At 33.8% G+C, this 14,812-nt stretch overlaps 1 protein-coding gene across 3 annotated transcripts in view; it reads left to right on the forward strand.

Moving 5' to 3' along the window:
* The window catches only part of LOC137647063 (protein mono-ADP-ribosyltransferase PARP12-like), a 52,725-nt gene extending 38,681 nt beyond the window's left edge, over positions 1–14,044 (forward strand). For 2 of the 3 annotated variants that reach the window (XM_068380237.1, XM_068380230.1), the window contains exons 4-6: positions 231–2,533; positions 2,974–3,120; positions 12,460–14,043. In XM_068380237.1, the coding sequence (XP_068236338.1) occupies positions 231–2,533; positions 2,974–3,120; positions 12,460–12,697 (2,688 nt within the window). In that variant the 3' untranslated portion in view covers positions 12,698–14,043. Of the gene's footprint in view, positions 1–230; positions 2,534–2,973; positions 3,121–12,459 lie in introns of all 3 variants that reach the window. The other variant, XM_068380244.1, reaches the window with a different exon arrangement.
* Positions 14,045–14,812: the final 768 nt, after the last annotated feature.

The following is a 14,812-nucleotide window of genomic DNA, read 5'->3' on the forward strand; positions in this document are numbered from 1 at the left end:
GTGTCAATGAAATAGATTTTTTATACTAACCATTAGCAACGAAAGTACTAATATGATAGAAAGATCAATTCAGAAGTATACATTATATTTTGACAACACTTTTTAGGTGTAAAGAAAAACAATTGAAGTATTAGTGGTGGTTATTCTTCTGTAGCAGTTGAGAGTCGAAATAACACCGTTTTATGACGTTCCTGTAATTTAACATCAGTTGTGTTTATTTTAAATTTCAGAATACGCGAGGAAGTATTTCCATGGGTAATTTGAGCAGTGCTAGCGATCAACCATATCCTAGTGGATCAGACAAACGATCCAGTAATGTTGGTCGTGGAAATAGGAAGAGGGGTATGAATTATCAGCCACACACTCATCGTAATACTAGAGACTCGGATTCCTCTTCGATAAACCAGAAAGGGCCTCTCTTGAAAACACCGCCTAGACCTCTCTTTGACCTACAGCCTATACCTCCCTTTGACCCACCGCCTAGACCTCTAATTGACCAACAATTTCATCCAAGATATTTTGAAAGTGGTAATTCATTTGTTCCTCCAGGAATTCCAGCTTATGAAGGTTCATATTATTCACCCTCATTTGATGTACAGAGACCTATGCCAGACTATATTTTTAATAGGCCACCCCCACCAACTTATGATGAAACTATTGGAGTTTCTAAACCGCCTGCAGTTATTCAGGGTGAAAGTAAAAGTGGAGGAAATAAGTCAAATTTTGATCAAACCTCGGTTACAAAAACAAATTCACAATCAAAATTAACAGCAGACACACTTGTAAAAACCCTTGCTATATTCAGAGGGCATTATGAGAAGGCAGAAACCATTGCACGCCATCTTGATCAGCAACCGGATGATGTTTTGAGGTGTGGTCATTCAAGGAAAGACCTGTTTGCTATAATGGGAAAAGGGAAGGATGCAATGATTGAACTTGTCCCTAAGGTCTCATTATGCACTGATTATTTTACAGAACAGAGCTGTAATGCCAAGGAAACTTGTGAAAAACTCCATATATGCAAAAATTTTGTCACAGGATATTGTATATCAGGGACAAAATGTGAATATGGACATCGATGGGACACCAACCACAATAGTAAAATTCTCTCAAAATTTTATCTAGACTTGATAGAGAAAAAAATTTTGCACCAAGTGATAAAGAAATTATGTAAGGTTCACTCCAAACTTGAGTTATGTTCATATTACAACAGTGATCAAGGGTGCAAACAAGGTACTTGCAGGAAATTGCATATTTGCAAGAATTATGTTTTAGGCTCTGGGAAGTGCACTGAAAAAGACTGCTCTCTTAATCATAACATAGTTGATAAACAGTGCAGTTCACTTTTAAGGGCTTATGGAATTACATTGAATGAAAGTCCTCGAGATATTCTCTTAAATTTGACATCATCTCTGGGTGAAAGTGTTGAAAAGGGCATTTCTCAGATTCAATCAGAAAAGAAAACTAAAGACAAAGGTAAACCCAATAAGAATAAGAAAAGTGCTGCTTCTGAATGTGAAAGTTCAAGTGATAACAGTGATATTAGTTATACAGAAAATTGTAAAGATCTGAGTGGAAAGGCCAAGAAGTTGTCAAAAAAGAAAAAGGTAGATAAGGAAAAAAAATCTGTGACAATAAATTCTACCGATTTAATAGGTGATGTAGCAGTCCCTGAAATATGTGTGTTCTCAGTAGATGATAAGTGCCTCAATAAGAAAAGTGGATGCAGATATCTTCATGCTAAAAGTCTTTTTCACTGGCAAGTTGAAAAGGGGGAGAAATGGTATAACTTACGTGTTTTCCAATCAAAGAAATTAGAAACAGCTTATCGGGATCCATATCAAGGGTCTGTTGAAGTACCAGCCATTGACCAGAGTAAATTAGAAGACCATAGTAAAGAATTGCTTAAAGTGCTGGGGACTAATACTTGGAAAGCAGATTTTCAAAGTATGACAATGGTGGACCGTGACAGGACTTTAAAAGTTCGACGCTTGTCAACACAATCCTCTACTGTGTTTAAACATCCAAAAGCTACAGTGTTTGAATGGTATTGCCAAGATGATCAAGGAAAATGGATCAAGATTGGGAAGGGTGATGTAACTGGACGGCAACACCATATTTGTAACATTTCTAGCGAGGATGCCGAGAAGCAGTATTTGTCTGATCCATTGTCAAGTATGTTAATATGTACTGACGAAGACAGATATAAACTTGAATTTTCTAGAATGGTACAGGTGAACATGTTGACAGGCGAAGAAAGGGAAATCAGACGAAGGCCAGCAGGGCTTGCATATCAGAAGAAACCTGATATTCCTGATGATCAACAATCATCATTGCCTTCACACTGGAGTCCCATGCCAGGGGATCAGACACACTTGTTGGAGCAGCTAGATGCAGGAAGTAATGAGTATTTGGATGTTGCTAGCAGAGTACGTCTTACTATCCCCACAGTCTTTATTGTATCTATAAAAAGACTTCAAAATCCTTACTTATGGCGTTTGTTGCAGAACAGAAAGGCAGAACTTTGTAAGAGGTAATAACTTTTTGATTTATTGATATCAATCCCTATATTACAACTGCGATAGTTTTATTATAGTATGATATATTTGCAAAGGAACAAATTCTTTTTACTGTATATCGAATGTGTTGAGTGAAGAATATTCATAAATTTTGTGTTATGCTTACATGGCTCATTGTAAAATGTGTCTAAAATGCAAGTATTTGAAATATGATGAATATGATACAGTACAGTTGTGGAAATGAAGTTACTGAGTTTTTCTTTAAAGGCCAGTCTTTGAGCTTGTTTCTTCAACAATATTATTTAAAGGATTTTATTGTAGATTCACTCATAGGAATGTGGTTATTTTATAGATTTTTAATTGGAGAATAGAAATCAGAAGTCTAGATATTTAGTAAGCATGTAACATAATTGAGAGAGTTTAATCTCCACTAGCAATTTTTTGTTCTTTTCAGGTATGATGAGAATCAACTAAATATGCAGAAACTTTTTCACGGTGTCAATCCTGGAGATACAAATATTGTTTGTAAAGAAAATTTTGATTGGCGTCTAAGGGATACTGGCAAACAGGAGTTTGGCATAGGTACATATTTCTCCAATAGGTAAGGACCCTATTATTCTTTTATGAAGATGAAGTTTGGTTTTTCATCAATGTCTCTCATGAAGATGAAATGCCATTATTTATAGAGTTAGAGAACTGGAATAAGAACAACTATGTGATAAAATAGTCGTCAAAAAGTGTTTACTGTGCTAGAAATCTTTTTAATGCGAAAGTGCATTTGGGTGAATTGGCCATTTAAAGAGATTTCTAGCACAGTCTGTTGGGAGGAAAACGACATCTAAACTCTCATAGATGGTAGGCATATCAAAAACCCTAGATTAACAGTGTAAAGTAAAAGGTTCAATAAAGATACCATTCTACTGTAATCGTATTTTAGAAAATATTTGGGTGGTAAAACCATTTTTTACATGTTCAGTATGAAAGGTATGAATTTTTGGATTTACCAAACAAACTTTAAAAAGCATTCTTATATTTGGTAATGGATTTCCTAAGTGAGACAATGTCCTTTAAGGATGTCATAATACTTATTCAGTCAAAAGCTTTTGTTCTTCACAATAATATATGATTTCATTTGTTGAAAGGGGAACCGTAAATTAAAGAAATGGGTCTTGTTTATAAAACAAAGATTTGTTAAATTATAGGTTTGCATGAACACAACCATTGCTCACCTGATGGGCTCTAAGGCAATATCAGTCAGTGTGCGAAGTGCAGATATCCATCTTTCGAGGTAGGGCCTCACTTCCTGTAATCCTAGAGTTCTTGTGTACTGATGGGGGCTTTTGGCGTAAATTTACGCTCCAACACCTTTTGTAAAATTACTTGGTCCTTTGTCTTCAAATTTCCTTTTTTACCAACTGCTCATGCTTTCTGGTCCCCCAATTGTGGCTTGGTTTCCTGGCTGAAAGTGATAATCACACCATCACTTTGATAAATCTGTTATAGAAAGAGATTTATTATAGCTCTAGCCTCAGGTTCAAGAGTCTATGAACTGACTGCATTTAACAGAAAGCTGGAGGTCCTCACCCTCACTCCTGACCAAGAAAGCTGGAGTTCCTCACCCTCACTCCTGACCAACTTTAGCCATTAACTCCCAGTGTTCATTTTCTAGCCACCCGTTGAGATACTACCACTAGAGAGTTATGGGGTCTTTTGACTGTCCAGACAGTATTACATTGGATCCTTCTCTCTGGCTACGGTTCATTTTCCCTTTGCCTACACACTCACACACCGAATAGTCTGGCCTATTCTTTACATATTCTCCTCTGTCCTCATACACCTAACAACACTGAGATTACCAAACAATTCTTCTTACTTCACTGTAATTGTTCAGTGGCCACTTTCCTCTTTGTAAGGATAGAAGAGACTCTTTAGCTATGGTAAGCAGCTCTTCTAGGAGAAGAACACTCCAAAATCAAACCATTGTTCTTTAATCTTGGGTAGTGCCATAGCCTCTGTATAATGGTCTTCCACTGTCTTGGGTTAGAGCTCTCTTGCTTGAGGGTACACTCGGGCACACTGTTCAATCTTATATCTTATTTCTCTTCCTCTGGTTTTGTTAAAGTTTTTATAGTTTATAAAGTGATATTTATTTTAATATTGTTGCTCTTGTTAAAATATTTTATTTTTCCTTGTTCCCTTTCCTCACCGAGCTATTTTCCCTGTTGGAGCCCTGGGCTTATAGCATCCTGCTTTTCCAAATAGGGTTGTTGCTTAGCAAGTAATAATAATAATAATAATAATAAGCCCCATCATTGACAGGGTCCCGTCTATATTTTGTGTTTACAGCCTCCTTGTGATAACCCCTGTCCGGTTTCTATGTTGAAAATCTCTTGGTAGAGACATACATCATCAAAAGATAATTTCTTTCAGTAAACAGTGGGGTTGGAGGATTCTCAACCGAGTGTCTTGACAGATATCATAAAACTAGACATTGAGCCTTCTTGCATAGAAACCCCATAGTGTTATGAGTATGTTGACATATTAGTTCTCTCAACTCGTGAAAGCATTAGCAGTTCCTTAGTTTGGTATTATGTTGGCAGTTTTACCCTCTATTGTTCAGGAGTTTACCTCTTTATTTTCTGGTATTAGTCCTTGAGAAGCACACAGTTCTAAATCTAGAGTAGAGGTTTGATGGAAGGGGAAACCTGTTATTTTAACTAGTTTTATCCGACATTCATTTTACTATTCACTTAGTAAATGCATCTTTGATTGACAAACTGAAAATAGCAGAGTAGTAGTAGATTTATTTGACTAGCCCTTCCATATCTTGGAAACTACTAAGATATTACTATATATCACCGCTATTAGATGCCACATGGGAATAACTCACTCCTGCTTTGTTAACCTATTTGTGTAATGCACTTGTAAGGAGATAATTTTTGCCTCTTTTTTTTCATGCAACTGGTTGCACAGCCTTGCTGAAAAACCTCATTCTTGCTTTGCTAAGCTATTTGTGCAGTGGTTGTATATATATAGAGGGAATTTTTTGTGACTTTCATCAGGCTCTTGATGGTGGTGTGAGTTTGTGTAGTACAGGACAATGTTTGACACATTATATATAAATCACCTGCTGAAGCAAAGAATATACAATACCGTGTAGCTCAGGATAGATTAATTGAGTAGGGATCTCCTAGGTCAGCTAGTTTTATATTACATTAGATAAACATCAGAAGGGAGCAAAGGAAAAAATATATGAGAATTAAGCCTGACACTTATTCATCAAATTATGGACTAGCTGACAGATGTTTTTTGTTCAGTGTTCCTATTCACTATTCCAGCGTGAATGATTCACCTTTTAATGATAATTATATGATTTCTATTCATTGTAGGACTTCTCTTTCTCCCCAGCAATCTCAAATGTGCCTTACTTGTCCTCTAGATAATTTTCAGACATTTAGAGTTTGAGATTTTACTCACAGCATTAGCTGAGAGCACTCACTCCTAAGCCTAAATAGATAGTAAATTATTCGAATTTATCCTTTACTTTGGTAGAAATCCTTATTAGACTACAGAAACCCGTTCAAATCTAGATAATATACATCAGTGGAAATTATCAGTGTGCTGAATTACTTATAAAACCATGTCAGATTTATTACCAACGAAATAAACACAATTTAGATTTATAATAATATCGTGTGAACAAAGTAAATCCCGAAGAAAGAGAGTTGAGCTGCAAAACAAAAAATGTCAGGTAAATATTTTGTCAGGCAAACCTTTTTAGATTTTTTTTACTTGATAATGTTGAATTATAGTAGGGAGAAATTATTATTCATGATGAGACAACACAAAGGCTTTAGAGATTGATTACTGATACCATAAACATAACTACCTTGAATATGCTTGTTACTCACTGTGTCAATCCGAGCAATAATACTGTGATGATGGCAAATGTTGTATCTTTGATTATGAGAAATGCCTGTATCCATAATAATGATAAATGTCTGGAATCTGAACGAGTCGTTGCAGTGCATGAAATGCAGTTTCACAGCATAAATGGGGAAACCAATAATGTGATCCTTGGTTTTAAAGGGTGGGTAATCTCTTGTGGTTAAGAATCAAGGCAAGTCTTGCTCTGAATCTGCCCTCCTCTGTCGTTACTCCACCATGTAGCTTAAAAAGAATAAAGGAGGAGGAGTCATTCAAACGTTTTACAACCTTTAACAGCTGCAAGTAGGACACTTTTAAGAATATCAAGCATTTAATTAAACAAGCCATCTCTGAAAATTTTAGGTTCTTCCTGCCACCGTAAACAGTAAGATAAGACCATGTAGAAAAAGGTCATAAGTAAATATCAGAGTTTCTTTTTTCCTCAGATTTACCAAACCTTTTTCAGTTCCAGATAATAAGTTATAGGTGTATATTGTTGTAGATAATGCAGTGCACATATTTAAATCTTGCCAACAATACAATTATTAAAGTTGTTGTTAGATCCCTCTAGATCAGGCATCCACGTAAGTCGAATTCTGCCTACTGAAGTTTTGACGTGTTATTAATAGATTCCGGTCTGGTCCTTAATTTGAGCCCATAGGGTCATGGGGCTTAGAGAGTTCTTCTTAAAGATCATCTTTTTGGTAGCCATTGCATCAGCCAAATAGTTTAGCGAATTGTGGGCAGTTTCTTAGATTGTGAGCTTTGATGCAGAAGGATCAATTTTTTAGTAATGTCGGCTTTCATGGCCAAGAATTACTTCAAGTATAAGAATCCTCACAGGAATTGTTTCATTTTTGCTAGCCTGGGAAGAAGTAATTAGGATATGTTTCTATAGCCCATTTGGGTCCTAAAGGAAATACTGGAAGAGATTAGGCTCTTTACATACAATTACAAGAATCTCCCAATGTCCATAATGTTTGGGGTCGGTTATGTCTCGTAATCTCATGAGAAATGTTTCCCTTGAAAAAGTAATGAATCCAGGCCAGTGAAGGTATATTTTATTCTTTGCTTCCTCATGTTGTTTGTTAAGTCCTGTTGTTGTGATAGATATATTTTTAGGTTAAGAAATTTATCTTTTTGAAATGTGGGGGATGATTTAAGGTATTATGATGGATAAGCCAATATGTTGACTTCTCTAAAGACATTCTATTGATTAGCTTGTGGTAGTCCTTATGGTATGGTAATACTACAAATACAGTATAAAGAATTGTAGGTAAAGTTCTCTGCCTTGCAATTTTTCTCATTTTTATGGAATTAGAAGAGAAGTTACTATTGAGTAATCCTCTGTCAACATGAGTTTGCCTTGCGGCAAGTCATTTGGTAGTTGAATCCCGGTTAGGATTCTTAATGAATATTCTGTTATTATTTCTTATTTTGAGGTGGAATTCTATAATTAAACCAAATATTTTACCACTACCCTACTTACAATAAATGTGCTTATCAACACAATGAATGTTGGAAAAAACTAATCAAAATAAGCAGAATTTTTAGTATAAAAATTTATTATTTCAGTACTTTTAAACATTCATTTGGTCCCTCCCTCTCCACACCAAGTCGGGAAGAAATAATATTGAGTTTTTCTACCATGGTAGCCATTAGTGGCCTTTGCACTGGAGTATTAGTAGTTTGTTGGATGTGGTAGGGCTAATCATACAAATTCCCGACTAGTTCTTTAATTTTTAGTATGCCAACCAAAACTGCACTTACAAAGTTTATACCACAATGAATGTGTGGAAAGTATTAAAATAATTTCATAATAAAAGTTCTTTTTGTGGAAGGTACTGAGTACTCCAAACGTCCTCCTGCCTCTTTAGTTTTATGAAGGGATATAAAGATGTATCTGAGGTCTACACTTCTCATGGGAGAAAAATGGTTTCTTGTGAAAAAAGCTGTTTCTCAATGTTAGATGTGTTATCTGCTAACAGATGAATATTACATTGAAAGCGGTGTGATGGGTTTCTATGGAGGCTTTTTACATAATGAACCCATGGTTGCACATTGATGCAATGACCCTAGGTTGGGGAAGATATCTCTTTGTTTCTTACTCCTGTGTTGGATTCTGTGTTTTCAGCCTTTGCTTAAACCACCTTTATTAATATTAGAAAATTTTATACTACTCTATGAGCTTATCCTATCATTATTGATTTTGTTTTATTACTGTTTATCATTATGGTTATTATTATTGTTTTTATTATTATTATTATTATTATTACAGTATTATTATTATTACCATTATCATTATTATTATTAAGATCATTTATGTATTTTACAGTACAGTATTACATATCGAACAGTACTGTACGTATAATGGAGTGTGAAATCTGGATAGAGAGGTAGGGGAGAAGGCTACTAGAGATATTGCATGTACAGTGTAAAACTATACTGTACTACAGTATATTATAATGACATTGAAATCCAGTACTGTAATGTATTATTTGCTAAAATTTTAAATACAGTACCTTCTTAATTAAAGAATGCCTTAACATAGTCATTTGGCTTTAACACGGAATTTCCGTGATGAAGTCTTGGCAGGCAAGAGGGCTCTCAAACTGTGGAATAATTTTATCATTAGATGTTCTTGAAAATTCTTTCGTATTGTTTCCTATTGCTTATCAATACTTCAGCCTCCTTCAAATTTTATTAACTGTCTTTCAGCTTGCTGTCCAACCTCTCATCCACTTTTACTGTCTAGAATTTTTGGTGAAGGGATACTATTTCTGGAATTGGAGTTTTTTCCGTAACCAATTATAGGGTATGTGGTGGTCTTGCCATCAATCCGATAATGTATAGACCAAAGGAGTGTCAGTATTACCCTGTCTGCATGCAGAACTGTTTAATGCCGAAAATTTACCCTCTTATTCAAAGGGTGGGCTGGTTTTTGGCGATAGGACTTTCGGCATTCTGTCTGGTTTGCTTGCTACTATGATTAAAGTGGGGATTTTTGTATTCTCGAAATGCTCTCAGTCCCATCGAGCAAGTTGGCATACACTTGAACCACTCTAATCTTAGTGGTACCATTTCATCATGGCAGGATAGAGAGGGAACATTTGGGAGTCAACTCTTACAAGTGTCATTGATGAAGGAATTAGCGCAATGAAAGGCTAGTGGGGTTTCTTTAAGTATGTCAGACAATCTTGAATTTTCCTTCCCTTAAACATTTTTTTCTTCATTTTTGTTCATAGTTTTGTTTTTATCCAACAAATTGAGATGAGAGTAAGCAGCTGAAGTCCAGACAGGCAACCAATATTCAAAATAAGACAATGAGAGAATTAAAACATCTCTTCAGAATAGATTGGGCACTCAGAAACCCAAAAGATTATCAGTAACCCAATTTTTTTTTTTTTTTGGAATTAAAGGAGAAACAGACCAAATGTGTTTTGCAAAAGTAAATTTGCAGTCATGAATCTCGTATAATTTCAGATGAGTTGTATATAGTTAAAGAGACATTGTCAATATAAAAATCAGGATGTTCACAATCCAATGTCCTCAATTCACTTACAATCATCCTTTGAGTTGTGTTCGTGTTCAACTTCATCCCCAAAAATTTGCATTATGCATTAATTTTATCAAGGTCTCTTATGTAGAGTTTCTGGAGATAAAATTGATAGAAAGAGCATAGAATCATTTCCATATGCAACGAGCTTGTTTTGTAGGCTTGTTTTGTAGGCTAAACTACGTATGCTTACGATTGTTAATCGATGTAGGACATAGGATCCTTGTCACGTAGATTGTTTAATTTACAAAGTTTTTGTAACTATATGCAGCCGATTTAAAATTCTGTGTGTGATTCTTTGTTGAAAATTTGGAGATACATCTGAACTATCTCTTCATCATGTGCACAACATATTGATACAATGAGATACCTTTCCAGAATTTTGTAGACCAGTTTACCATGAGGAAATATTGTAAAGTCGATTTTTTTACTCTGCTGTGTTTTGAATATTGCTCATCTGTCCGGTTCTACCTAACATAGATAGTTATCTCTTGCATGTTCACCTAGCCAGTTCTTACTGTTTGCTAGATAAGATTTTTCATAATTCTGATCAACCTATGAATTCAGGTCTTACCGGACTATAACATCCACCATGTAATTATAAGTATACAATTAAATCCACTAGATTTCTTTTGTAAGAATTCTAGGTTTTTTTTTTATATCTGTTACCAAATTGTGGAATGATCTCTATCAAATAGTTCAATTTGTTGAATTCAAGAAATTGAAACCCTACATATGCTTCATTTTCAATAGGATGACATAGTTTGCATTTTATTGTACTGCATGTCAGTTACTCATAAGCTTGATATTGGTATTTATCCTAATTTAGTTTATTATGTTATTTCTCTTTTATTGTTCGCTCTACTTGCCTGTGTTTTTTCCACTGTTGATCTTTTTATATTGATTCCCATGTCCTTGAAGTATTCTGCTTTTCCAGCCAGAATTCTGAATAAGTCTAGATAACTTTCAGATATATAGATAGTTTAGGCTAGGTCTTTGGCATGTAGCCCATAGTGTTCCAGCCATACATAGGGAAAACTGTCAAATTCCTTTGAAATGCAGCTTTTGAAATGGTAAACATATGTAAAAGATTCTTAAAACTGTGACTACTTTTTTGTTTCCTAATAGATTTCTTTCATTAAGAAATAAAAGCACATGGAAAAGAATTTTATGCTCTAAAAGTTGTATTTTAGAAACTCTCTTAGATTTCTCATTTTATATGTATTTTTATCAATGAGTAAAAGTAAATTTCTAAGGTGAATATTTTTCATGAGTTTTTCACTTTTGATAAAATTTTGAATACAAAAACTGGTCAATGTTAAAAATGCATTAGCATTTTTTCTTCAAAAATATTATGTTTTCGAAAATCGTGCTTCAAAGTTTTTTTTTTTTTTTTTTTTTTTTTGTAGCTTGATTAAATAGATTCTAGTATGTATATGTAGGGTTTTTTTGGGATATTTACTAAGTGGTGAGTCCCTTCCCTCAAATCCAGGCTTCAGAAGTTACATGAACAAAATATACCCACAAGTAAGATGTGGGTAACATAATATAATTTTGTCTGTTCATTTTTGTGGGCGAATTTTATGCTTTTTGCATATTTAGTTATCGTCCCAGCCACTTATGCATCTTACAGCATAATTATAACATAAATTGTGAATATACATATATATATATATATATATATATATATATATATATATATATATATGTATATATATATATATATATATATATATATATATATACATATATATATATATGTATATATATATATATATATATATATATATATATATATATATATATATATATATATATGAAGTCAAAGAAATAAGAGGAACATAACAGAGAGACGTGAAGCAAACTTTTATTTACTGTTCAGTACCATAAAGAATATAAGATTGATAATCTTCCACTAAAAACCATAGAAAGTGATGTTACTAAAGATGGGATACTAAAGTAATTATCTTTCCCTTGAATTCATGAAGAAAAGTTAAATAAATAGGTACCCTGGTCAGCAAATGGGTGCGTAATGGAGTGGACTCGCTTGTGTAAATATACAAAAAAGGACTTCTTAGCAATAAAACAAATGGTTTTCATTACAAAACACTATTTGCAAAGTGAAATATAGACGTTCTAGCCAAAAATACAATAATCTGAATTTTTAAAATTCCAAGAAAAGGTCGTGAGTTGAACCCATTAAGATATAAATATTTATGTTAATGGCCTTGAGTACGATTCAATTCGATTATCGGAAGCAAAGCATCTCGAAATATTGAAGTAAGTCTCATGATGAATATTATGCTTATGCCCTGTTAACCTTTTACTAAGTTATAAGTATTCCCTCTTAAATATTCCTTCATTCATGTTTACCTTACACATCATGGTCAGTAACTTGATCATGCCAACTACTGTACCATTATATCTCTATTGTATAAATATGCTATTTTTTTACAGTGCTGCAGTAGGACGTACTTACTGCAAACCAGACGAATTTGGAAAGAACCATATGTTTCTTGCTCAGGTTATAATTGGAACTGTGGCTAAAGGAGATCCATCCTGCACCCGTCCACCACCTAATCTTAGCACTGGAGCTCTCTATGATACTACTGTGGATGATATCACAGCACCTACAGTGTTTGTCAAATATGATAAAGAAGAGTACTACCCAGAATATGTGATTGAGTTCTACTAGATATTTCTAATACTTGTCAACTATGTGTTGTTTGTACTTTACAGTAGCCTACAGTATTGTCATTATATCATTTTTTTTTCTTTTTGGTATTATCTATTTGAATTTTGATATTCAGTCTATAATGTCAAGTGTTTTGTTAAAATATTTCAGGGCAGACTAATAGTAGGTTGTTTGATTAGGAATTGTCGTCCTATGCTCAGCACCATAAAAACTCAGCAACTTAAAATTGGTATTGCAGTTGTAAAACCAGACTTTGCACTTACACAAGACCATATAGATTACATTACTTATATTGCACTTTAACTTTTGTGACACTTTCGACATAGTGTTAAAAGATAGAGATTTTTATCAGAACTCGATGGATGGGAGGAACCAATAATTCTTATGTTCATTATATGCTTTTAAACCAACAACAGTCGTGTATTGCAGGGTAGTCACGTGGGATTAAAACATTTAAGACCTGGAGATAGCAGACAATGCTGACAAGAGGCAGAACGTTGTACTCTGGCACCTAAAGAGGCCTAAAGTATTTTTATACATTAGTTGCAGATCATGCAAAGGATATTGACTTTAAAGTTTGTTTTAAAAAAGGTAGAAATCATTTGTTACTAAAATAACAAATGATTTTGAGGATTTTCAGTTTCTGAAAGGAATAATGTAAGTTCACACCATTCACTAAGATATGAGCAATCTAAAGGTGATATGCCCTAGTATGGCATAGATGACGGCAGGTCAGTTATGTACATAAACAGGTGGGACTTCTTATAATCTTTGATCCATCTCTCAGTGATATGAGGGGATTAACAACCAGTCTCACTTTTTGTTGTTGAATTGCATCTATTCATAACCATATTAGCCAATGTTGTAAATAGTTTTGCCTAATGGTAAGTGGTATTCATTTTCAATTGAAATTTTACAGCAGGTGGCACATAAAATGTGTGTTTCTACTGTATGCTGTAATAAAGTAATCTGTGTAATCCAGTGTGCAGCAAGGATTGCCGCAACACTATTAGGGTGGTAGTGACAACACTCAATAGAATTTGGTTTAATTTCAGAAGGCAGGAGAAAATAGAGAAAATTGATTTTACTTGAAAGTCAAGATTTTGAAAAAGTTTCATGAGAGAGAGAGAGAGAGAGAGAGGGGGGGCAACTTGAAAATGTACAGTATGATATTGATAAAAACACTTGAGGAGATACAGAGGGCATACTTCAATGGAATGAAAATGACAGGAAAAGGCTTCTGAAAGAGAGAGATAATGCATACATCAAGTACATTATAATGACATAAAAACCCTTCTAATATATGTGTATTAACATACGCATGTGTGTGTATTATGTGTATATCTTTTAATATATATATGTATATATACATATATATATGTGTGTGCATGTGTGTATTATGTGTATATATACAGTGAATAAGTATGAAATTCATTGTATACATATATATATATATATATATATATATGTGTCTGTGTGTGTGTGTATACAATGAATTTCATACTTATTCACTGTATATATACACAATACACACATGCACACACACACACACACACATATATATATATATATATATATATATATATATATATATATGAGAGAGAGAGAGGGAAAGAGAAATGGTAAACGTCAATTGGTGAGCTGATGTCTTAGAATGCCTTGCTAATCGGGAAGACACGGCCCCATGCTGTTATGGCAGCCTGTAGCAGAAAGGAAAATAGTTATTTGGTTCAAGGGATTTTTTTTTTTTTTCAAATTAATGAAGCAACCTTTTCCTTTGGTTTACAGTCTTTGAAACCCATTATCTTTTATTAAATAATACCATTGAGATGTATAATATTCTTCATGCTGCTAATATGGGAAAATAAAAAGAAATTCAATGTAAACCTGTAATTAAATTGTATCGAATTGTGATATTTTTGTTCCTATTCTATGGATTATATGTTAATTTATTAGTCTATTATACATCTCCATTCTTAAGATAATGTTTTACGATAGACTCAATAAAGTAGATGTCTCTCTCATATCTATTTTATTTTATTGTATATCCTTTTAAACTTATGACATTTTCTCCATGGAAATAATGATATAAAATAAACTTTCAGAAAGTCAGAT

This window comes from Palaemon carinicauda, chromosome 1 (assembly GCF_036898095.1).
Source record: "Palaemon carinicauda isolate YSFRI2023 chromosome 1, ASM3689809v2, whole genome shotgun sequence".
Lineage (NCBI taxonomy): Eukaryota > Metazoa > Arthropoda > Malacostraca > Decapoda > Palaemonidae > Palaemon > Palaemon carinicauda.